The sequence below is a fragment of the Lontra canadensis genome, unplaced genomic scaffold (assembly GCF_010015895.1).
Source record: "Lontra canadensis isolate GAN:19392208 unplaced genomic scaffold, GSC_riverotter_1.0 scaffold30, whole genome shotgun sequence".
Classification (NCBI taxonomy): Eukaryota; Metazoa; Chordata; class Mammalia; order Carnivora; family Mustelidae; genus Lontra; species Lontra canadensis.
The window spans coordinates 9,377,738-9,402,526 of NW_022631024.1; the positions used below are offsets into that span (position 1 = coordinate 9,377,738).

General features: G+C 41.9%; 3 protein-coding genes across 3 annotated transcripts; all 3 read left to right on the forward strand.

Moving 5' to 3' along the window:
* The first annotated feature begins 3,486 nt into the window (after positions 1 to 3,486).
* Positions 3,487 to 4,416, forward strand: LOC116872850 (olfactory receptor 1L6-like). Its single transcript, XM_032866371.1, has one exon. The coding sequence runs from the start codon at positions 3,487 to 3,489 to the stop codon at positions 4,414 to 4,416; it is 930 nt and encodes a 309-aa protein (XP_032722262.1).
* An 8,203-nt stretch (positions 4,417 to 12,619) lies between these two features.
* LOC116872838 (olfactory receptor 1G1-like) lies at positions 12,620 to 13,561 on the forward strand. Its single transcript, XM_032866358.1, has one exon. It carries the CDS (start codon positions 12,620 to 12,622, stop codon positions 13,559 to 13,561), a length of 942 nt encoding a protein of 313 aa, XP_032722249.1.
* An 8,740-nt stretch (positions 13,562 to 22,301) lies between these two features.
* Positions 22,302 to 24,316, forward strand: LOC116872839 (olfactory receptor 1361-like). The gene is made up of 2 exons (XM_032866359.1): positions 22,302 to 22,361; positions 23,378 to 24,316. The coding sequence occupies exons 1-2, from the start codon at positions 22,302 to 22,304 to the stop codon at positions 24,314 to 24,316; spliced, it is 999 nt and encodes a 332-aa protein (XP_032722250.1).
* The last annotated feature ends 473 nt before the right edge of the window (positions 24,317 to 24,789 follow it).

Below are 24,789 nucleotides of genomic sequence, written 5' to 3' on the forward strand. Positions count from 1 at the left end.
ATGGAGTTTTGTGAAATCTCCATTACTGGGACAAATCCCACTTGTTCATGATCTAATATTTTTAGTACTATCTTGGATTCATTTAACAATTGCTTTATTTAAGATTTTACATATTTAAGATTATGTTCATAAACAAAATGGACTTAGAGTTTTCTTTTCTTATTTTTATTCTGGTTTTGGACTCAGTATTACACTAACATTATAAAATGGGCCAGAAGGTCACCCTCTTCCCTCTGTTTACTAGTTTCTGGAACAATCTGCATAAAATAGAATTAGCTGTTTTGAAAGTTTGGCAGAACTTAACTTAAAGTCATTTGGGCCAGATATTTTTTGAAAGGGAAGGTTTTTGACTACCATTTATACTTTCTCAACAATTCATTAGTCTATTCAAATAATTCTTGTACAACTTATATATTTCTAGAAGAATGTACCCATTTCATTTAAATTTTTCATAAAATTTTCTATTGTATAAGACTAATTATCTCTAATACCTAAAATAATTTCTCCTATCTTGATTATTTTTTTTCATGCATTCTTTTTTTGTGTGATTTTTCTTGCCAAGGGGTCTATTTCATTGATATTTCGTTAGGACTTCTATATAGTTTCCTAGGGCTCCTACAACAAATTACCACAGCTTGATGGCTCAAAACAACAGAAATTTATTCTTTCACAGTTCTGGAAGCCAGAAGTCCAAAACCTTAAAATAAAGGGATTATCCTCAATTACCCAAATGAGCCCAGTGTAATCACAGGGTCCTTAAATGCGGACGAATGAGGCAAAAGAGAACCAGAGAGATGGCAACATAAGAAGGACTCACCCATCCTTGCTGGCATTGAAGACAGAGGGAGGGAGCCACTCACCAAGGAATGTGCAATTTTGAGAAGCTGGAAAAGGCAAGGAACTGGATTCTTCTGTGGAGTCTCCATAATGGAACGTAGCCTTGTCAACATCTTGATTTTTTCAGCTTTCTGACCTACAGAACTGTGAAATAAAATTTTGTGTTGTTTTAAGCTACTAAGTTAATGGTAATTTGTTACAATAGCCATAGAAAACTACACACTCCAATAAGAATTATCCTAAACAGAAAATCCTTAAGGACTTTGTTCCTTTTCCCTCTCTTCCCAGGAAAGGCCAATTTGTCCTGAGTCTGCACCCTGTCACTCTGTCATCCCCTCCAGCTTAGCACTTAACTCTCCTCCCAGTGACCAGTTCCCCCTCCAAAACACACTACCCTGGCTTACCCACCCTTTACCCTTTGCCTGGTTTCCTCTAGATTACATCTATTATTTTTCAGCTGTACACAATTAGGTACAGAATACTAACAAGAAGTATCATTCATAGTATAAACAACATATACATAGAATATTGTAGATCTCAAATACTTTTTCAGATATGTTGTCTAATTTGAACTTAACAGTAAACTTCAAGACATGACATTTTATTTTCCCCATTTCCAAGGGTTATTATCTGAACCACTCTGGTTCCAATATCTGAACCAGAACTAATTTCCAAATCATGAGTTTTTTTTCCATCACCTCTCCTGATTCTAGGAGTCTAGTCTTCCAGTTACTGATTTAAAACCCACAGTCTTACCAGGAGTGGCCAGGGATGACATTTCTGGTTCAATCTGTTGGCCAATATTTATTAGACAACTACATTAGCCAGGTGGAAAACAGTGGGAAGCAAAAACAGACTTGAACCCTGCCTTGGTAGCGTTTTCACCAAGGACCTATCCAGATGCTGTACGGATGGCCTTGGTGGGCCCTTGCCTAGTGGAAGAATCCAATTCAGACCTTCTGAGCACCAAGTATCTCAAAGAGGAAGGAAACATTTCAGAAAACAATGCTGCTGTATGCATGCACCTGTTAAGATGCTAAAAGGGAAACAAAAAAAGCCTGAGTTCTCCTAAGGAGGGCCACCAATTTCATTCAAGATAACTAAGCATTAAAAACATATCATTAGTACTTAGTTTGTTTCTGACTCATTGTCAAAAGTACCAGAAAGATGGTGAGAACACAAAGGAGTATAGGATATGAACTTCTCCAAATCAAATTGCATCCCTAATTCTACCCTCCCTTACCTAGGATTACTACCACTACTTCTAGTCTCTCTTTTCCGCTGTTTTCTCTGAAGCCAATCCTATCCTTAGGCAGGGTGGACATATTGAGTATATATTCTGTGACTCAGCATCTCGCTATCAACCCAGGTGGCTGCTGGCTGGTTCTAATTCTATGTCCCAATGGTTCCTTGTCTTGCCCCACTTCAACTGAATCTTTACATTGGTAGATAAATGACTAGTGCCTCAGTTCCTGCCAGGCTGGAGCCTTGGCTCTTGCCTTTTGGGAGGACCCATTCCTGAACCTCAGCACCTTTCTGTGCATACCTCTTAGTGTGTTTTTGCCAGAATATTGCATCTTCCCACATTTCCATTGCCCACATTACCACCCCTTAGACTCTTCTTGCCTGTAAGAGCACTCATGATTCAGTTCCTCTGTGCCTTGTTGATGCCACCCACCTCCCTAAACCACCAAGTTCAATGTTAGGTAACTATGCTCCCCCTACTAGAGACAGTTCTCCAGCTTCTCACTCACCTTTGACAGTTCCACACCCTGATGGACATGTCAGATTTCCAGGTCCCAAGCACTCCTAGTCTGACCTTCTCGCCCATAATTAAATTCTCAAATGCATTCCAAAACCACTTTTTTTTTTTTTCAAGAAAGGTTGGATCCAAGAATATAATCTCTATAGTAGTTATGTGATTGGTACAGGGAGAACTTAGGATACCCTACCTTCCTCACACCGGGAAAGCAGAAGGTAGAAATCCTGGCAAGAAGCCAACAGGTAGAAGGAACTAGAGGTTAGCAGGCTGATCAGAAACTGAGGCCTGGGGCGCCTGGGTGGATCAGTTAATTAAGCGCCCAACTCTTGATTATGGCTCAGGTGATGCTCTCAGCGCTGTGAAATGGAGCCCCATGCTGGGCTCCATGCTGGGCTTGGAGCTTGCTTAAGATTCTCCCTCTCTCCCTCTCCCACTGCCCCTTCCCACCTTCTTTCTTTCCTTCTCAAAAACAAACAAACAAACAAAAAACACTTGAGGCCAAACAAAGCAACATATATGTCTTAGATACGACTTGGGAAATGAAGCGAAATGATTGCTTTCTGAACATTTTTCCAAAGATCGTTACCACATATTGTCAGAATAGCCTAAGAACGTGGGTAGTATACATTTTGTCTCTTGAATAAAAAACAAAAGATGAAGTACCATGTTCAAGTCCACAAAATTAGTCAGATGCAAAGTTGGAATTGAAATCAAGGTAGCCAACACCAATTCTGTGAAGTCATATCATAAAATACATGGTGGGCTATAAGAACTCCCTTTCTTCAGGGCACAAGTTGGAACAAGTTATATCTCCTCTACCAGACTGAAGACCCCAAGCCAGGACATACACCAAACATTCCTCCATATTTTTTACTTACAGGAAAGCAATGCTGAGGGGAAACCAGAGCCATATGACTGAATTCTTCCTCCTGGGACTGACCAGTGACCCCAAAGAGCAGGGGTGGCTCTTTGCCAGCTTCCTCACCATGTATCTGCTCAACGTGGCTGGCAACTCAGTCATCATTGCAGCCATCCGGGGGGATGCCCGCCTCCATACCCCCATGTACTTCTTCCTTTCCAACCTCTCCCTGGTGGACATCTGTTTTACAAGTGTCATTGTGCCAAGGATGCTGGCAAGTATGCTGAGCAAGAACAAGAAGGTCCCCTTTGCCCAGTGCCTCACACAGATGTATTTCTTTGTGGCCTTTGGGATCACTGACAGCTTCCTCCTGGCTGCCATGGCTCTTGACCGCTATACTGCCATCTGTCACCCGCTGCATTACACTACAACCATGAGCCCCCAGCGTTGTCTTCTGCTGGTGATGTCATCCTGGGTGCTGTCCCACCTCCACTCACTCACTCACACGATTCTCATGGCCCGCCTCTCCTTCTGTGGGCCCAACGTCATCCACCACTTCTTCTGTGACGTCCAGCCACTGCTGACGCTCTCCTGCTCTGACACCTCGGTCAATGAGCTTCTGGCCTTCACAGAGGGCTCCTTTGTGATCATGAGTCCCTTCATCTTGATCATTGTCTCTTATGTTTTCATCACCCGTGCCGTTCTGAGGGTCCCTTCTGGGGGAGGCAAGTACAAGGTCTTCTCCACCTGTGGATCCCACCTCACTGTTGTGGCACTATTCTATGGAACCATAATATTTGTGTATATTCGCCCCTCATCCACCTACTCAGTGACAAAGGACCGTGTGGTCACGGTCATCTATACAGTAGTTACTCCCATGCTGAACCCTTTTATCTATAGTCTTAGGAACAAGGACATGAAGCAGGCCTTGAAAAAGCTGATCAGAAGGGCAGAATAGCAAAACCCATTCAGTCATTCAACAAGAACCCATGAAACACCTGTTGTGTGCCAAGAACTGCGTTGAATTATGAAAATATTGCAAAGATATATCAACCATAGCTCTGTGTCAAAATTAGCCACAGTCCAATAAGTGGAAATGAGACAACTGCAATAGAAGGTTATTATACCTTTTGGTAAAAATAAATAAAATGAGACACAGATATTGATGTCTTACTGTATCAGACACACAGTTTCCTTTTTTTTTTTCTTTTGTAGTCTCTGGCTCATATGAGTCACAGACATAACCAGTGTTGTGTAAAAAAGTATCCTGAAGAAAAGCTGGGAAAACTTCTGTTGTGATGTTTTTTTTAATCTCATATGAAGCCTCAATAAGTCAATATTGTCATCATAAGAGTTATTCATCTCATGCACAAACTCCTTGGGTCTGGCTAATGGATTTTCCTATTACCTTTAGAACAGCTCATAACCTCTCCAAAGCTGTTCACATAGTTGTCAGAGGAGGCAGCTTCACCGGCATAGTAATAAGCTCCCAAGATTCAGAGTGAAAACTTAAGTTGCAGCTTTATCTCACAAATTGTGTGACCATAATCAAGCCATGAAATGCCCTGAACTCTCATTTTCCTCATCTACATAATGGATTCAATAAATAATCTCACTACATGGTTGTGGGTGTCAAAGGAAAAATTCTAAGTTTAGTCACTTTGAATCATTTACCTAACCCCTCCGAGCTTCTGCTCCCTAGTTCTGAGATTATACTACTTGGCCTAGAAGCCCAAATCTACCATTACCAACCCCATGATCTTGGGCAAGTACATTAACCCCTCTGTACCTCAGTTTTCATATGAAAAGTAGACTGCTGTGGGAATTAAATGATGTAATAAGTGTCCTAAAATATATATTATTTCTGTTTTAAGTCTCTGAGACAGTGTCTTGCATATAGCAAGCCTCAGATAAATTTCAGACACTATATCAAAACTTGATGAAAGTGTGTCCATGGACCCTTCCCAGATAACATCTGAAGATTTGTAATAAGGTGGAAATTATCACACATCCTCAAAGTGAGTTCAGTCTAAGTGTCTCCTGAAATTATTTCAGTGTTTCCAACTGTTTCACTATAAATGATTCTGTCTTTAGGTCCTTACCACTATGTTGTCAACTTTCTTAAGAATTCCAGTGGGTACAGAAAAGGCCTCCCCAATATCCACAATAACAAAATGTCCCCCCAGCCTCCTTTCTCCATCCCTCCTCCCTTCAGCCCAGAATTTCACTATCAAAGAGAATCTTCATGAGGAATGCTATTTGGCACTTCCAACTCCTGAAATATAATCTAAAGCTGTGGGGTGTATAGGAGTCAAGTGAGGAAAAGTTGGGAGAAAAATGTAACTTTATCCAGGAGGAACTAAGAGAATTGGATATAAAAGAGGGAGGGGGAAAATGTAGCCACCTTCCTGGAGAGGAAAAGAAAAGGTATGGTGGATGATTAAGTGGACCTTCAAAGAGTACAAGCTCTCAGCTATAAAATGAGTAAATTCTGGGATCTAGTATACAGCATGGTGATGATGATTAACAATACTGTATTACATACTTGCAATTTGCTGGAGAGTAAATAATCCTGAGCATTCTCACCACAAAACAAAAATGGTAATTCTGTGAGGTGATGGATATGTTTATTGGGGTCATCATTATACAAAGTATATGCATATCAAATCATCATAAATATGTACAATCTTATATATCTAAAATGAGAAAGGTTCTGAATTCCAAAATGAAGAGCCCTAAAGATATTAGGTAGGACAGTGTGACCCTTTCTTATGCATCAGTGAAAAAGAATAACCTGTAGCTACAAGTATCGATATGAATGAATGTCAAAAACATAAAATTGAACATGGATGGACCCACAGGGTATACACTAAGTGAAATAAGCCAGACAGAAAAAGACAAATACCGTATGATTTCACTTACATGTGGAATCTAAAACACAAAACAAATGAATAAACAAACAAAAAGCAGAATCAGACTATAAATACAGAACAAACTGATGGTTGCCAGAGGCAAGGGAGGCAGGGAGCAGGCAAAATGGGTGAAGGGGAGTGGGAGGTACAGGTTTCCAGTTATGAAATGAAAAATCCACAGGAATAGAAGGCACAGCATAGGGAATGTAGTCAGTGGTATTGTAATAGTGTTGTATGCTGACAGTAGCTGCACTGGTGATGAGCCCATCATGACATAAAGAGCAGTTGAATCACTGTTGTACACGAAACTAATGTAACATTATGTGTAAACTACATGTAAATAATTATTTAACTTTTAATTTAAATTCAACTTAATTTACACATGGTGTATTACTAGTTTCAGAGGTAGAATTTAGTGATTCATGAGTTGTGTATGACACCCAGTGCTCACTACATCGAGTGCCCTCCTTCATGCCCATCACCCAGTGACCCCATATTCCCAGCCACCTCCCCTCCAGCAACCTTCTGTTTGTTTCCAAGAGTTGAGTCTTATGGTTTGTCTCCCTCTCTGATGTCATCTTATTTTGTTTTTCTTCCCTTCCCCTACACTCATCTGTTTTGTTTCTTAAATTCCACATAAGTGAAATCATCTGATATTTGTCTTTCCTTGACTGACTTATTTCACTTAGCATATAATACCCTCTACTCCATCCACACCATTACAAATGGCAAGAATCCATCCTTTTTGATGGCTGAGTAATCTTCCGTTGTGTATATATACCACCTCTTCTTTACCCATTCATCAGCTGATGGACATCTTGGCTCTTTCCACAGTTTGGCTATTGTGAACATTGCTGCTATGAATCACTGTTTGTATCCTTTGGATAAATACCTAGTAGTGCAATTGCTGGGACATGGGTAGTTCTATTTTTAACTTTTTGAGGAACCTCCATACCATTTTCCAGAGTGACTGCACCAGTTTGTATTCCCACCAGGAGTGTAAGAGGGTTCCCCTTTCTCTGCATCCTTGCCAACATCTGTTGTTTCCTGAGTTGTTAATTTTAGCCATTCTGACTGGTGTGACATGGTATCTCACTGTGGTTCTTTTTATGGTATCTTTTTTTTTTCTTCATTTAAATTCGATTAGCTGATACACAGTACCTCATTAGTTTCAGTTATAGTGTTCAACAATTCATTAGTTGCATATAACACCCCATGGTTTTGTAGATCCCTAATGCCAAGTGCTTTTGAGCCTTTTTTCATGTGTCTGTTGGCCATTTGTATGTCTTCTTTGGAGAAATGTCTGTTCATGTCTTCTCTCCACTTCTTGACTGGATTTTTTGTTGTTTTTTTGGGTGTTGAGTTGATAAGTTCTTTATAGATTTTAGATAATAGCTCTTTACTGATAAGACAAAGATAAACTCAAAATGGATAAAAGATCACAACCTGAGACAGGAATCCATCAGAATCCTAGAGGAGAACATAGGCAGTAACCTCTTCAATATCAGCCACAGCAACTTCTTTCAAGATATGTCTCCAAAGGCAAAGGAAACAAAAACTAAGATGAACTTTTGGGACTTCATCAAGATCAAAAGCTTCTGCACAGCAAAGGAAACAGTCAACAAAACAAAGAGGCCACCCACGGAATGGGAGAAGTTATTTGCAAAGGACAGTACAGACAAACGGTTGATATCTATAAAGATCTATAAAGATCTATATCTATATTTATAGATATATCTATAGATATCTATAGATATCTATCTATAAAGATCTATAAAGAACTCCTGAAACTCAACACACACAAAACAGACAATCATATCAAAAAATGAGCAGAAGATATGAACAGACTTCTCCAATGAAGACATACAAATGGCTATCAGACAGATGAAAAAATGTTCATTATCACTAGCCATCAGGGAGATTCAAATTAAAACTACATTGAGATACCACCTCACACCAGTTAGAATGGCCAAAATTAGCAAGACAGGAAACAACATGTGTTGGAGGGGATGTGGAGAAAGGGGAACCCTCTTACACCGTTGGTTGGGAATGCAAGTTGGTGCAGCCACTTTGGAGAACACCGTGGAGATTCCTCAAGAAATTAAAAATAGAGCTTCCCTATGACCCTGCCATTGCACTACTGGGTATTTACCCCAAAGATACAGATGTAGTGAAAAGAAGGGCCATCTGTACCCCAATGTTTATAGCAGCAATGGCCACAGTCGCCAAACTGTGGAAAGAACCAAGATGCCCTTCAACGGACAAATGGATAAGGAAGATGTGGTCTATATACACTATGGAGTATTATGCCTCCATCAGAAAGGATGAATACCCAACTTTTGTAGCAACATGGACGGGACTGGAAGAGATTATGCTGAGTGAAATAAGTCAAGCAGAGAGAGTCAATTATCATACGGTTTCACTTATTTGTGGAGCATAACAAATAGCATGGAGGACAAGGGGAGATGGAGAGGAGAAGGGAGTTGAGGGAAATTGGAAGGGGAGGTGAACCATGAGAGACTATGGACTCTGAAAAACAATCTGAGGGTTTTGAAGGGGCAGGGGTGGGAGGTTGGGGGATCCAGGTGGTGGGTATTGAAGAGGGCACAGATTGCATGGAGCACTGGGTGTGGTGCAAAAATAATGAATACTGTTACACTGAAAAAATAAAAAATTAAAAAAATAGATTTTGGTGGAAGTTACATACTTTGTAAAGTTACTAAAAAATCTTGAAGCGTAATCTTAATATAGGTGAATTTTATGGTGTGTAAATTATATCTCAATAAAGCTGTTTGAAAACCTAAAAAAAAAAGACATTTGCAAATATCTTCTCCCATTCCATACCTGTTTCCTTTGCTGTGCAAAAGATTTTTATCTTGATGAAGTTCCAACAGTTCATTTTGGCTTTTGTTTCCCTTGCCTTTGGAGATGTGTCTGGCAAATAAGTTGTTGTGGCTGAGCTCAAAGAGGTTGCTGTCTATGTTTTCCTCTAGGATTTTGATGGATTCCTGTCTCAAATTTAGGATTTTCATCCATTTTGAGTTTATTTGTGTGTATGGTGTAAGGGTCCAGTTTCATTCTTCTGCACGTGGCTGTCCAGTTTTCCCAACACCATTTGCTGAAGATACTCTCTTTTTTCCACTGGATATTCTTTCCTGCTTTGTTGAAGATTATTTGAACATAGAAAACAATTAAAAAAAAAAACATAAAATTGACGGGTGCCTGGGTGGCTCAGTTGGTTGGGCAACTGTCTTTGGCTCAGGTCGTGGTCCCGGAGTCCCAGGATAGAGTCCTGCATCGGGCTCCTGGCTCTGCGGGGAGTCTGCTTCTCCCTCTGACCTTCTCCCCTCTTATGCTCTCTCTCACTCTCTCTCTCTTTCTCAAATAAATAAGTAAAATCTTAAAAAAAAAAAACACATAAAACTGAGTAAAAGAAGGTAAATGTTCCGTTCATGTAAAAGACAAAAATAGGCAAATAAAAACAATACATGATTCACACATATACACATAGCTGGTAAAACTGTAAGAAAATGGTCTTACGTGTTTTGCATGCTGTGTTTTATATATGATGTATTTCACAATTTAAGAAATTTAAAGTAACCTTGCATGCAGAAGCCTCTACTATTTCAGCAGATATTTATAGATGATCCATCTCTCTCACCTCTGGAGTTATAGGGAACAAGTCTGTTCACTCTTTCTATGTACAGAACAGTAGGAATTTGAAGACAATGATTGTGTAGCGCATCCTACCCCAAACCTGTCCAATTCATTTATTATTATGATTTTCTGAGAAAGTACAGGTTTTCTTTAAGAGGATTGGAATCTGATTAGAGTGTGTAAACTCCATGGCAGGTTGGGGAAGGAGGAGATAGAGCTCTCCCCTGCCTGTGCCCAGGGCAAGTGTAGCAGGTGCGGGATTCTCAGGAGTCACAGACAGATGTGGTCACTCTGAGACAAAGGTGCTCCTGACACTGCTGGGACTCACAAGTCCAGGGCCCAGAAGGGCCAGCTGGGAGGTTGGACATTTGCCCCATCTTGTCTCTAACTAGGAGATTGGGGATTAGGTCCCAGGAGATATTACACATGAAAAGCCCACAGCTCTCCCTGGCTCCTGTTCCTGACGACGGGTTGCTTAGGTCCCAACTCTTTAGTCCATGCTGCTGTTACAGAGGAGGAAGAATACTGAGGTTGTAGCAAGTCCTCTTGGTTTTTTTTTTAAAGATTTGTCTATGTGTTTTAGAGGTTGGTGGGGGCAGAGGGAGAGAGAGTGAGAGACTCCACCTCGAGCACAGAGCCCAACATGGGGCTCAATCCCATGATCCTGAGATCCCAACCTGAGCTGAAATCAAGAGTCAGATACTTAACCAACTGCATTACCCAGGTGCCGCATAGCAAGTCCTCTTGAGGAAAAGAAGGGGAAGCAAACCAAATAGGCAAGACAGACCCAACACCTAGTGATGGACACAAAACCTGAGGATGGTCAGAATTTCCAGGTAAGACTTGAGGGGGTGGAGATAGGAGGTACTGGTCACAGACAAACACACACACACTTCCTCCTCCCCCTCCTCCCCTATTCCTTCCTCCTTTCCTGTCTCTTCCTTGCTCTCAGTCAAATACAAGCAAGCCAGGCTTGCTTAACCACACAAGGAGAGCCTCTACTTGATATCCATGAATTCCCTGATAGTCCAGCCTGAAGTCAGTGCAGATCAGGGGTCCCCAAGCCCCTGGCAGTGGCCAAGACACTGTATCTGTGCAATAATAGTGCTCAGGACCCCTTGACTTTCATGGATTATGAAAGTCCCTCTCAGCCCACGGGATTATGAGTGGCTTCCACAATCAGTCTATACCACCACCAAATGAAACAATCTCCACAATAATTAATAGGCCAGCACACCCTAGCTAATTTTAAGTATCAGAAGTATTTGCAATAGATTTATTTAGGCTCATTTTCCAACTGAGGTTCTGAGAAGGTAAATGATTTGGCCAAGATGGTAGACATGGGACTCAAACTTGGACCTGCACATGTCACATGTCTGAGTGGAAGCTTTGTCATGGTACTACTAGGTCAGAGCTATTGCCACCCAAGGGCATGATGACGAAATTGGTGACAACGGCACTTAAAACTCTATATATAAAACTTAAAGTTTTGAAAACTCAGCTTCCCACAGACCAGGACCAAGAAAAAGTCCAATTTTCTCAGGACTGAGGGTGTTTCCTGGAAGTGAAATGTTCAGTTTTGAAAGGGGGTAGAAAAGTCCAGGGCAAACATGGAGGACTAGTTGGTCACTCCAGAAGGCACCCTCCTTTTGTTACCTCTGTCAAAAGAAAACAGTAATATCAGGGAAAGCTACTATTTGATGAGCATTTGATATAAGACAGTCACTCTTCTAGTTCTGTACAATCCTTATATAATTTAATCCTCAACAACCTTCTGATTTTGGCATCATTATCTTCTTTAAGCAGATGTAGAAACTGAAGCCAGAAACACTGAGCAGACTTGTTCAACATCACAGGAGGCTGGGGCCCAATGAAGGCTCATCAGACCCAAAGGGAATATATCTTATTGCCACTTCAAAAAGCATGCTCATGACATGAGCACAGGCTGATATTGCCTGTTTGTGGGTTCATCCTTCTATACCATCCAAATATATGAGATAAAATCTCTCAATTTGGATTTTACAACGCAGGTCCTGAAAAAACGTTTAACTGATTCTGGTATTTTGATGCATTCAACAGTCCTATATGGTAGGTTTATGTCTCTGTATCTTACAGGTAAAGAAAATGAGGTTCAAAGGATGTAAGTAATTTACCTAAAATATAAAAAGTAATGAGGATTTAGACAGAGAGGATGCTCCTTAGTAATTGTCCAGCAAATTCCCATCCCCAAGATATCTTTTTTCAGACCTCTAAGCTATGAGCTTAATTTTTAGTTTTTAATAAAGTGGAGAGTAGACTAAGACCTGGGAAGATTCTTTCTAGCTAAGCTCCAGTTCAGCCTCATCCAGGAGGTCTACAGGACAATTTACGAGACACCTATAATATGAAGTTGACCCCCCAAAAGATCTCCTGTTGCTACTATCCATAGTTCTCAGATCTGTACATGCTTACATGCCCACCAGTGAGAGACAGGAGTGCATTTTAGTGGCATCTGAAAAGAACAGAGAAAACCAATGAAAGGCTTTGAATGATATAAATTGTTGGAGTCTGTGTACATTTAAGCAAGAATTCCCTGCAATTCTGCCACTATAAATGGCAATTAGAAATCAAACTACCATCTCCGACTTCCTGCTCCTGGGCTTCTCTGACCACCCAGAGCAGCAGCCTCTCCTCTTCGGGCTTTTCCTGGCCATGTACCTGGTCACCATGTTGGGGAACCTACTCATCATCCTGGCCATAGTTTCTGACCAGCACCTTCACACCCCCATGTACTTCTTCCTGGCTAATCTTTCCTTTGTTGAGACCTGCTTTTCCTGCACCATTGTCCCCAAGGTGTTGGTGAGCATTAAGACACAACACCATGCCATCTCCCATACTGGGTGTCTCATGCAGATGTACTTCTTCATGGCATTGACCCTGCTGGATGACTTCCTGCTGGCTGTGATGGCATATGATCGCTATGTGGCCATCTGCCTTCCTCTCCACTACACCGCCATCATTTGTCCCCAACGCTGCCTGCTGCTGGTTGCCGCATCCTGGCTCTGCGCCCACCTCCTGGCCTTCTCACTCACCCTCCTCATGGCTCAGTTCTCCTTCTGTGCCTCCCATTCCATCCCACACTTTTTCTGTGATGTACCACCACTCCTCAAACTTGCCTGCTCAGACACTCAGATCTATCAGGACACAATGTTAACTGAAGCAGTTTTCACAGGCATGATTCCTCTCACCTGTGTCCTGGTCTCTTATGCCCACATCATGCACACCATCCTCAGGATCCCCTCATCTGGAAGGAAGCACAAAGCCTTCTCAACCTGTGGCTCTCACCTGTCAGTCGTCACTCTCTACTATGGGACACTTTTTCTGGTGTATTTCCGGCCCTCATCCTCCTACTCAGCAGACACTGGAATGGTTGTATCTGTGATATATACAATGGTCACCCCCATGCTGAACCCGTTCATCTACAGCCTGAGGAACAGAGACATGAAGGGGGCTCTGTGGAGGCTCTCAGGCTGGAGAAGATACTCTACTCCGTAACGGGTCCTGCCCCAGACTGGAAGATCACGCTCTCTGAAATGCCTTCTCCCTGCACTTCTCCACAGCAATTTTGAAAAATCAAGTTCAAGGCAAGATGGATGCTCGCCATCATGAGCAGGTTCATCAAACAGAGAATGCCTAACTGGACAGAAGGAGAATATGATCAACTTGCGAAGGACACAGCTACAACCTGGAAGAAGGAGTGGCCAGCCATTCCTATAAGGTGACTTGATTAGTGGGTATACAGATGTCCAAGAAGATTCAAACCTCACAGTGGGAATCGCCAAAAGAAAAACATCAGACAGAACTGGGGTTCTGGGATGAAGCCAGGTACCAGCCCAGTCTTTGACTAACAGGTCCCACTCACTGACAAGCAATGCTCACAAGAGCTGGAAGGGTCAAGTGCTCTCAGTTTCAGGGACCATTTCCAAGCCCAGCTTTTGAAGCAACTCACTGAGAGGGGCTAACCTACACACACAGAAGGCTGAACTGAGAAGACACACAATTTGCTGGGACTGAGAAAACAAGAATAATTCTAGGGGGAAAATGAGACACAGAGAGATCAGAGGACTGGCCCCAACACACACCCCAGGGATCAGATCAAAGATTGTGACAGAGATTACTAGTTACGGACAAGTCCTTGATTTTTTGGTTTTTAAACTCTGGGTTATTTCATGTGTCTCAACTGCAGAATAATACATGCTCATTAGAGTTAATTTGTAAAACACAAACAAATAGGAAAAAAGGAAACACTCACAACCCCTCCTTGTAAAGAAAAACATTGATAATATTTTACAGTATTTCCCACCTATCTTTTTCTAATGACTTTTTGTCTTTACTATGTTGAGAAAATATTGCTGGTACAATTATATGTACTTTCTTGGTTCATCTTAAAACTTGAGTTGTCTCCCTGTGATTATCTCTTCCTGAACGTTTGGCTCTCTGAGGTTACATCACAAAAACATCCATGATATATTTGCTTTTTCACTATGGTTGGATGATTAGGGGGTTTCTAAGCTTTCACTATTATAAACAATGATGCAAAAAGTCTCTGAAAAGAAATTATTTTCATATATTCATAGTCCATTACATTTAATATTTTCAAAACTAGAATACTAAGTAGTACCTTTTTAGGGCCCTTTATCCATTCTGTCAAGATGCCCAAATGAGAGTGCCCAATTGTCTCCATCTTCTCCATATTTTGATGTTCACATTTTCCCCTTAATTAAAACTGATATGATAGACAAAATGGTACCTCTTTGACTTAGTTGTAACTTCTTTGATTTTTTTTTAATTTTTCTTTATGTTACATTAGTCACCATATAGTTCATCATTAGTTTTTGTTGTTGTTGTTGTTATTGTTGTTGTTGTTGCCTTTTAATTTATTTTTTTTCAGTGTTCCAAGATTCATTTTTAATGCACCACACCAGTGCTCCATGCAATACATGCCCTTTTTAATACCCATCACCAGGCTGACCCAACCCCCCACCCCCCCTCCCCTCCAAAACCCTCAGTTTGTTTCTCAGAGTCCACAGTCTCTCATGGTTTGTCTACCCCTCCAAATTCCCCCAATTCACTTCTCCTCTCCACCTCCCAATGTCCTCTGTGTTATTCCTTCATTAGTTTTTGATGTAGTGTTCCATGATTCATTGTTAGCCTGGTCATGAGTATTAAGGAGGGCATGTATTGCAGGGAGCAAGGTGTTTTACACAAACTTCTTTGATTTTTGGTGAAGGAACTGTTTTCCTGAGTCCGCTAACCATTTTTTTCCCATTTCATTCTTTTTTAATATTTTTCCTTTTTTTATTATTATAATTCCAGTGTAATTAACCTACAGTGTTCTATCATTTTTTAAATTGAAGTGTAGTTGACAAATAGTCTGCAACATAATAATATCAACTTCAGATGTATGACATAGTAATTTGACAACCATATACATTACAAAATGTTCGCCACAATAAATTTATATTTGGGAGTTGGGAAATTCAGCTAGAAATAATCTTAGGAGTAAAAGAAATCAAAATGGCTTTCAGAAAATATTGTTATCTGAATGAAAACCAATTATAAAACATTATTTACATGAAATTTTTCACAAGAAAATTAGTTATATGCAAATGTGAGAAAAACAAAGAAAAGGTTACGAAACACTAAGTCTAGAATCCATCTGAAAAAGAACAACAAATATCAATCCAAGCAAGAAAACAGCTGAGAGCAAAATACGATAAAATAGAATAAATCTACAAAGCTAAAAGATTTTCTGAAAAGATAATTTATACTCCTCTGATGAAAATGGTTATAGGGTAAAATACTAATTATCAATAAGAAGAAAAGAGTGACATTACCTCTGATATTAAAATAAAGAAGATATTACAAACAATGTTATATAAACTTCAAAATTTAAATAGATTTCTAGAAAAACATATCACATCAAAACTAATATAGTAAAACAAACAAAACCTAAATAAACCTATAACCGTTGAGAAAGTTTCATTAGTAGCCCTTCCTTGAAGAAAAATTCAGGCCCAAATGGCTGCAAGAGTGATTTTCTACACACAATTCAAGAAGGAAAACATAAATCCTTTCCAAACAATAGAAAATGCAGGAACACTCATCCAATTCCCTTTATGAGATTAACACAAACTTCATACCAAAAGCTGACAATAACATTGCAAACAATTACCATAACAAGTTGATCTCCATGAAGATAAATGCATCAAAGAAATTTATAAAATAAATGCACCACCCAAAGTAAAATATTAGCAATACAATCACAACAATTCAGAAGAAAATAAAATGTATCATTGCCAAGCTGAGTTTTCCCAGGAAGGAAAGGTGGATTTTACATTCAAAACTCAGCCAAAGTAAGTCACCATATTTATACAGCAAAGGCCAAAAATGATCTGATGCAAGAACATCTCAAAAGATGGAAGAAAAAAACATGTCATTAACTCCAACATCCACTCACTGAAAGGTCCTCTTGGCAAAATGGGGATGAAAGAAAACTTTCTTAACCTGAAAAAGGTTGCCTTGTTTTAAACATATGGCATATATAATACATAAGGGTTACCACACATTTAAATCTGTTGTCTAAACGGAATGAGAACACCAGCTGTCACCACAGCACTCCAACACTAGACCTGGGGTCTCATCCAGGGCAGTCAGAGAGAAAAGACAGAGAGGATGTAAATTCTCTACAGGAAGAAACACGGGAGCATTTTGTTTACAGATAACATTTGCAATTCAAAAGAGTCTATGGAGGAACCACTGTAATTAATAATTAGTTACCATCATGCAAAAACAAATAAAACACAGACACACACAACCCCCCACACTCAGACACACACTTCACTACATACACAAAAATCAGTTCCAGATGCACTAAAGAACTGATTGGGGAAAGCAAAATTAAAAAGTTTTTAAAAGAAAATGCTGGCAAATATCTTCCTGAACTCATGAAAGAAAGCACCACTTCAACCAGACACAAATAAAGCACTCAGGAAAAAAAAAAAAAATACTGATGAATTCAATCAGTTAAAATAAAAATACTGATTTAGCAAATAGCACTATAAACAGTGAAATGACAAACCAGAGATAGAGGAAATGTTTATCATGTACATAAATCAACAAAGGACTAGGATCTAGAATAAAATAGTTCTACATAGTTCTATAAATACATCTGAATATGACAGATAACTAAACGGAAGAAATGAATAAAAACTGAAACAAGCACTTTCAAAATAAGGAAATAAAAATACTAATGAGTGGCACCTGGATGGCTCACTCAGTTAAGCCTCACTCTTGATTTCCCATCAGGTCATGATCTCTGGCTGGTGAGATCAAGCCCTGAGTCAGCTTCTCTCGTCCCTCTCCCTCCATCCCTCCCCCTGCTCTCTTCTCTCTTGCTCTTTCACTCTTTCTCTAAGATAAATAAATCTTTTTCAAAATGCTAATGAGTATTTATAAGGAACTCAATCTCATAATTAACCACTGAAATATAAAATCAAACCATCAGGAGATGAGACCCAAACCACACACACAGCAACATGACCACAGTGGAAAAGGCTGAAACCACCAGGACTTAGCCAGGATGTGGTCCAACGAGCGCTCTCACACGTTGCTAGTCCAAGTGCAATGTGGGACAATCTCCCTAGAGGTCAGTTTCACAATGTGCACCCAACTGGAGGATACGGATATCTTGGAACCTAGCCTTGCCATTCCTGGACATGTACACAACAGAAAGGAACGCATGTGTGCACCAAGACTCAGGTACCAGAATGATCAACTCACAGCAATGGTAATGAACATAGCGCCACTACATACACATATCCAGATAAATCTCATATAAGTAAAAATATTGAACAAAAGGAGCCAGAGAAAAGAATACATATGGATGAGCACATTTATTTAAAGTTCAGAAACAGACAAAGCTAAAAGAAACTGTTCCAAAGAGGACAGGAATTATTTTCATCCAGAATGAAAGAAAAGTCATGATTATTAGTAGGACACACAAAACGAGTGTCAGATGTACTGGCTACGTTTGACTTCTAAATCTGGGAAGTTGCACAGAGGGGACTGGTTTCTAATATTTCCTGGGGGTCAGGGGGTGTTTGTGTTTTGCACAGTTTTCTCTATGTCTTACTCTTCACTGATTAATTTTTTAAAGTACATACCATGATTACTACTACATGGGCACCAGAATATCTATCTACATTTCTGTGATCCAAAAATCTCTCATGAGAGAAGGATTTTCTGTGCATTTGCAGTGAACTCATTGAGCAGGTCACCATAATCTGAATTTACACGAGGGTATGTATAGCCTGAACTAGTTGTACTCAGTGTGACTATAAATTCCTTCTGTTGTGGAAATATGGTATGTTTGTGTCCCCAGGACCCTGTGAGAGAATCACAGACAACATACACACACAGCAATTCCAAACTCAAAATATCTGAAATCAGAATTCTGGCAGGCTACAGGGGTGCATAAGGAGGTGCTGTGATCTGTACGAGACACCACTGAACATGAACACCCTTCAGTTACGTGACTGAGTGTGAAGGAAGAATGCTAACCAACAGGCCCAGTTCACAGAAGAATGTAAAAAGTGTAATTCCTTTCCCATAAAGGACAAAAACAGGCACATTTAGAGTTAACTATACAGTGTACAATCTCTGCATGTGGGTTATCAAACTGAACACTGGAAAAGAGAGCAGGTAGAGACCAAGGAAAGAGATAGGCCATGCCCATTGGTAGCAACAGTGTTACTAAGCAAGGGAACTTACACGCAGGGCATGTCTTATCTAGGGCACCCCAAGACAAGTAGATAGGCACACCCGCCCACCAGAATCACAAAAGTTTATACACAGAGAGGCTTCACAGGAGTTCAGTCACTTACCCTCCCAGAGGGTCTCGAAGGCACATGGCTAACTCAGGGCTGTGTGCTTGAAAATGTCTCCCATCATGGGAAGAGTGGGCAGAGCTACATTCTGAAGTCAGGGGAAGGGATAGGGAACCTCCCATTCCCTGGGGCTAATTCATGAGTCAACTGGGGGTCACATCTTCTCCAGGACCTCCCTCAAAGATGCATATGTGGCAAAACTACAAAGAGCAACAAGAAATGATGCACAGTGCTCACAACAGTGATTTCCTCAAAAGGGGAAGGAAAGGATATGATGGAAAATGGGTCCACACAGGGCATCTGCAGGATTCAACTATTTAAGCTGAGTGCTGGGAGAATGGGCATTCATTATATTACCACTCGTTCAACAGCACAGATGTTTTACAAACTTTTTTTGAGTATGATACAATTACAGCAAAAAATTAATTTAAAAATTCAGAGATTGAGACACCTGGATGGCACCTGCAGTTCGGGGTCCAACTCTTGATCTGGGTTCAGGTCCTGATCTCAGTGTTATGAGATCCAGCCCAGCATGGAGCTCAGCTCTTGGCACAGAGTTGGTGTGGGATTCTTTCTTCCTCTCCCTCTCTCATCCTACCCATGCTCTCTCCCTCCAAAAATGAATAAATCAATCTTTAAAAAAGAATTTAGAGATTGCATCCTGAGCTTTATAGACAGGCTACATAGTATTCATATCTCTGATCTCTGGGGACACTGAAAATAGGAATAGTCCCTCTACTATATATTTGAACTGGGATTTTCTTTGTATTTTTTAAAGATTTCATTTATTTATTTGACAGAGAGAGATCACAAGTAGGCAGAGAGGCAGGCAGAGAGAGAGGGGGGAGCAGGCTCCCCATCGAGTAGAGAGCCCAATGCAGGGACTCTGAGGAACCTGAGACCATGACCCGAGCAGAAGGCAGATACCCAGCCCACTGAGCCACCCAGGCGCCCTGATAGTTGAAGTATTGATCATTTTCTTAATCTAGAGTTTTTTAAAGATTTTATTTATATATCGATTGATTCATTTGATACAGAGAGAGAGCACAATGAAATGGTGGAGGAGCAGAGGAAAAAGGACAAGCGAATTCTTCATCAAGCCTACACCCCAACACAGGGCCATCGCAAGCCGCAAGATCATGACCTGAGTGAAAATCAAGAGTCAGATGCCCAAACAACTGAGCAACCCAGGTACCCCTGCTCCTGATCTGTTTTATCTTCAATTTTTTTTTTTTTATTTTCTAGGATTGACTGTATCTCATCCATGGGGACTGGGCTCTAATTAGAAAGGGTGACTCTATGATACAGATAAGCCCCGTTCAGGATCAGGCCAGGAAGATGCAACCAAGCAGCATCTCACACAGGGGAAGAAACAGGAGTCCCCCAGGGATCCCAGCCCTGGTCATCTGAATGGTATTATCACTGATGCTACCAGGACTCAGGGGGCCCTGATGCAGACGGGCCAGCTGGTGGTTGGACAATTGCCCCATCTGGGCTCTAACTAGAAGATCGGGAATGGGTCCCAGGAGACACTGCCTGTCAAAAGTCAGCAACGCTTGTGCCTGAGATATCACCAAGACCAGAGTCTTTAGTCTGTGCTGTTCCTACAGACAGGGAAGGGCTCTGTGACTCACTCCAGCCATGTCTTCTCTAGCAAACCCTATCTCCTCCCTGGAAGTGTCAGAGACTGAGGCTGGCCAGCATGTCCAGGTAAGAACTGAGGCATATGGATGGCAAGAGAGCCATCTACCTTAGCCCCCCTGTTAGCATGCTTGCACACACACACACACACACACACACAGGCACACAAACACACACACACACACAAACACACACAGAGCAATAATCCTGCTCCTTCTGCTTTCCCTCTTTCTATCCTACATTCTCATCTGCCAATCAATTTCTGGCTCTTCGGATCATGAGCAGGGCCACCTACCTCGGGGGTTCTTCATGTCCCTGATGATCTAGTCTAAAGTCATTGAAGAGAACAGGCTTCAGACCACCCTTCCCCAAGCCCCATCTGTGTCCTGGACAAAGCACACTTCCCTCTCAGTCCACTTGGGTGGGTGTGGTTCCAGAAACTCTCTCAGCCACCACACCAAGTCAGTACTAGTAACTGACTCCTCTACATCCAATCAGTTTACCAAACTTGTTCGCACCCTCTCTTCATCTAAAAACTCGAGCCACCCAAAACTATTCCAGATAGACTCATTCATTCCCATTCCTCCATTAATCACTGAGGCAGGGGGGAGCTCTGATGATTCTGTGATTTGTCCAAGTTTACACATGGCTTCAGATCCCAAAATGTCAATGGCTTTGCCACTGACAGGTCTGAGTAGAGATATAACTCTTCAGAGCCGGTGCTGCTGATGCTGCTGATGGTGTCATGGTCACAGTGGTGGAGGTGGCTTTTGGTGTTCTTACCCCACAAGTGGCAAGCCCAATCTAGATGCACAGCCCACAACACCACAACCTCAAAGCACCCGCATGTTATTTAAAAAAAAAAAAAAAAGGCAATTACAATACTAGACCCTATTTACTGAGCACTTAGGTGCCAGCCTTGGTCTAAACATTACACCATCATTTTTTATCCCAATGTAATCTTCACAAACACTGGATTCATTCAACTCAGATATTATCCCATTTAAAAGATATAAATAAATAAATAATTGAAAAAAAAAGATATTATCCCATTTAAAAAGTTTAGCAACTTTCTCAAAATCATATAAAGAGTAAAGAGTGGGAGCACCTGGGTGGCTCAGTGGGTTAAAGCCTCTGCCTTAGGCTCAGGTCTTGATCCCAGGGTCCTGGGATCGAGTCCCACATCGGGCTCCCTGCTCAGCAGGAAGCCTGCTTCCTCCTCTCTCTCTATCTCTCTCTCTCTGTGTGCGTGCCTGCCTTTCTGCATACTTATGATCTCTGTCAAATAAATAAATAAAATCTTTAAAGAGTAAAGAGGGGGAATGGGGCGTCTTGGTGGCTCAGTCTGTTGGGCATCCAACCCTTGATTTTCGCTGGGGTCTGATCTCAGGATCCTCGATCAAGCCCTACATGGGCTCTTCCTCAGCAGGAAGTCTGCTAGAGATGCTCTTCCTCTCCCACTGTCTCTCCCTCACTCCTCACTCACTCACTCTCATTCTCAATCTCTCTCTCTAAAGAAATAAAACTTAAAGGGAAAAAAAAAGTAAAGAGTGGGGAAATTCTGTCCACCTCCCAAGGGTATATTACATTTTTATCACAACCCTAAACAAACATGGCACGAAGCCATGCCGCCACTGAACGTTTGTTGAATGTTTCTCCACACCATTAAACAGGAAGGTGGAAATTTCTCATCTTGACTGCACATCATGGTTGATAAGGAAACTTCAGCGGATTCCAGCCCTTGGTCCCCTCAACACGCCTATCAGGTAAGGCTAGCATGCATATCTTACAGAGAAGGAAAGTAAGGCTCCAAGTGAGAAAAACTGTCCCCGAGTTTAAAACGCACATAAGAAACAGAGCTATAACAGGGCATCTGATGCTTCTCCACTGCATCATGTGTCCCTGCTTCACAGTCAGCAACTGTGACCAACAATGGAAGGAGCCTCACCACCCTCGATAGTACCCTCCCTCCATACATGTTATCTCAGTCATCACCTCAATGACTCCATGAAGGTGCTGCCCATGGTCCAAATGAGGAAACACACATTCAGAGTTCAGAAACTGACCGAGCTCAGACTGAGATAAGAGGCAGAGAAAAGCTTCCCATCCTGTCTCCAGGACATCAAAGCCCAGAACATAAAAAGAAAGGTGGTGGTGGTGAGGTTGATGAGGACAACGAAACTGGTATGTCATTAATAAGAGAGCACATCTCAGTTTCCAACGTTCTCACATCCACGCTGACTCAGCGGAATGGTTCTCTAAGGCAAAGGTCAGTGGAACACCCCACTACACCTAAAGATACCTGGTCTCCACTGGCTCCTCTCTGGAGAGACGACTCCTCCACCATCTCCCCCAGGATGCACTCACACACTCACACACGTACACACAGGCTCCCTGCAGTGCCCATGAAACCCTAGTAGATGCAAGACCCCAAAATGAGCTCCAAAAGAGAAGAGACCAAGCTTCTTGTTCTAAGTCTTTTAGAAAGGGAGCTGAATTTGCCAAAGTTCTTTCAGGTGAATCCCAGTTCATGTCACTCGGACAATCCATGCCAAAAAACTTGCTACATGACAGGAATCTAGAACCCAAACTACAGCTCATCCTCATGCCTCATTACCATAGTCCACAACCCTCAACGTTTACAAACCCAGAGTTACAGCTGCTAGTGATTCTCAGTGACCTTTTCAAAGAACATAGAAAATCAGATCAAAGCCCTTGCGGTCTGTATTATTCAGGGCCTACCTTATTTAAGCAAAATTCTCTTCCAATTTCTCTACTTAAGGAAATCAGAAACCACACAAGCATCTCCGACTTCCTGCTCCTGGGCTTCTCTGACCACCCAGAGCAGCAGCCTCTCCTGTTCGGGCTCTTCCTGGGCATGTACCTGGTCACCGTGTTGGGGAACCTGCTCATCATCTTGGCCATAGTTTCTGACCAGCGCCTCCACACCCCCATGTACTTCTTCCTGGCCAACCTGGCCCTCATTGATACCTGCCTCTCCTGCACCATTGTCCCCAAGGTGCTGGTGAACACCCTTACTCAGCACCACACCATCACTTACACTGGCTGCCTTGCACAGATGTACTTCTTCATGGCATTGGCCCTGCTGGATGACTTCCTGCTGGCCGTGATGGCATATGACCGCTACGTGGCCATCTGCCTTCCTCTCCACTACACCACCATCATGTGTCCCCAACGCTGCCTGCTGCTGGTTGCCGCATCCTGGCTCTGCGCCCACCTCCTGGCCTTCTCACTCACCCTCCTCATGACTCATCTCTCCTTCTGTGCCTCCCATTCCATCCCACACTTTTTCTGTGACCTTCTCCCTGTCCTCAAACTTGCCTGCTCGGACACCCAGATCTTTCAGGTCATGATGTTTGCTGAAGCAGCCCTCGCAGGTGTGGTCCCTCTCGCCTGTGTCCTGGTCTCTTATGCCCACATCATGCACACCATCCTCAGGGTCTCCTCAGCTGGGGGGAAGCACAAACTCTTCTCAACCTGTGGCTCTCACCTGACAGTAGTCACTCTTTTCTATGGAACTGTCTTTCTTGTGTATTTCCAGCCCTCTTCCTCCTACTCAGCAGGCACTGGAATGATGGCATCTGTGGTGTACACAATGGTCACCCCCATGCTAAACCCGTTCATCTACAGCCTGAGGAACAGAGACATGAAGGGGGCTCTGTGGAGACTCCTTGCCTGCAGAAGATGTTGCATCTTATAAAGAGACAAGAGTAGACCAGGCTTTTTAAAATACTTTCCTCAATGGAATTCTCTATTACAATTTTGAAAAGCTCAAGGTTATAGCAGGATTAATGCTTAGAAGCACAAGCAGGTTTAAGAAATAAAGCCTGCCTGACCTGGCAGGACTGGAATAGAACCATCTAGCCAAGGACAGCTCTGCAGCCTGGATAGAAGGAGTGGACAAAAATCCCAATGGGATTTCGAATAAAAAATGGCACCAAAGTTAAACAGGCAGAGAAGGCTTTATTCAAGATTCTTGCAATAAGAGTGAACAGAGCTCAGTCTGAGCTAAAGTCTGCTGAGGTAAATGGTAAGAGGACTCTTTTTTATTATTTGTTTGTTTATTGAGGGGGGTAGAGAGAGAGCATGTGCAAACAAGTGACGGAAGGGCAGAAGGAGAGAATCTGAAGCAGGCCTTCTGCTGAGCACAGAGCCAAAGCTTGGGGCTGGATC

Excerpts from the sequence above, each read along its gene's own strand:
- LOC116872850 (XM_032866371.1), top strand. The coding sequence starts at position 3,487 with ATGCTGAGGGGAAACCAGAGCCATATGACTGAATTCTTCCTCCTGGGA.
- LOC116872838 (XM_032866358.1), top strand. The coding sequence starts at position 12,620 with ATGGCAATTAGAAATCAAACTACCATCTCCGACTTCCTGCTCCTGGGC.
- LOC116872839 (XM_032866359.1), top strand. The coding sequence starts at position 22,302 with ATGGTTGATAAGGAAACTTCAGCGGATTCCAGCCCTTGGTCCCCTCAA. Across the intron at positions 22,362-23,377 it reads CCCCTCAACACGCCTATCAG|GAAATCAGAAACCACACAAG; the intron begins GTAAGGCTAGCA and ends TCTCTACTTAAG.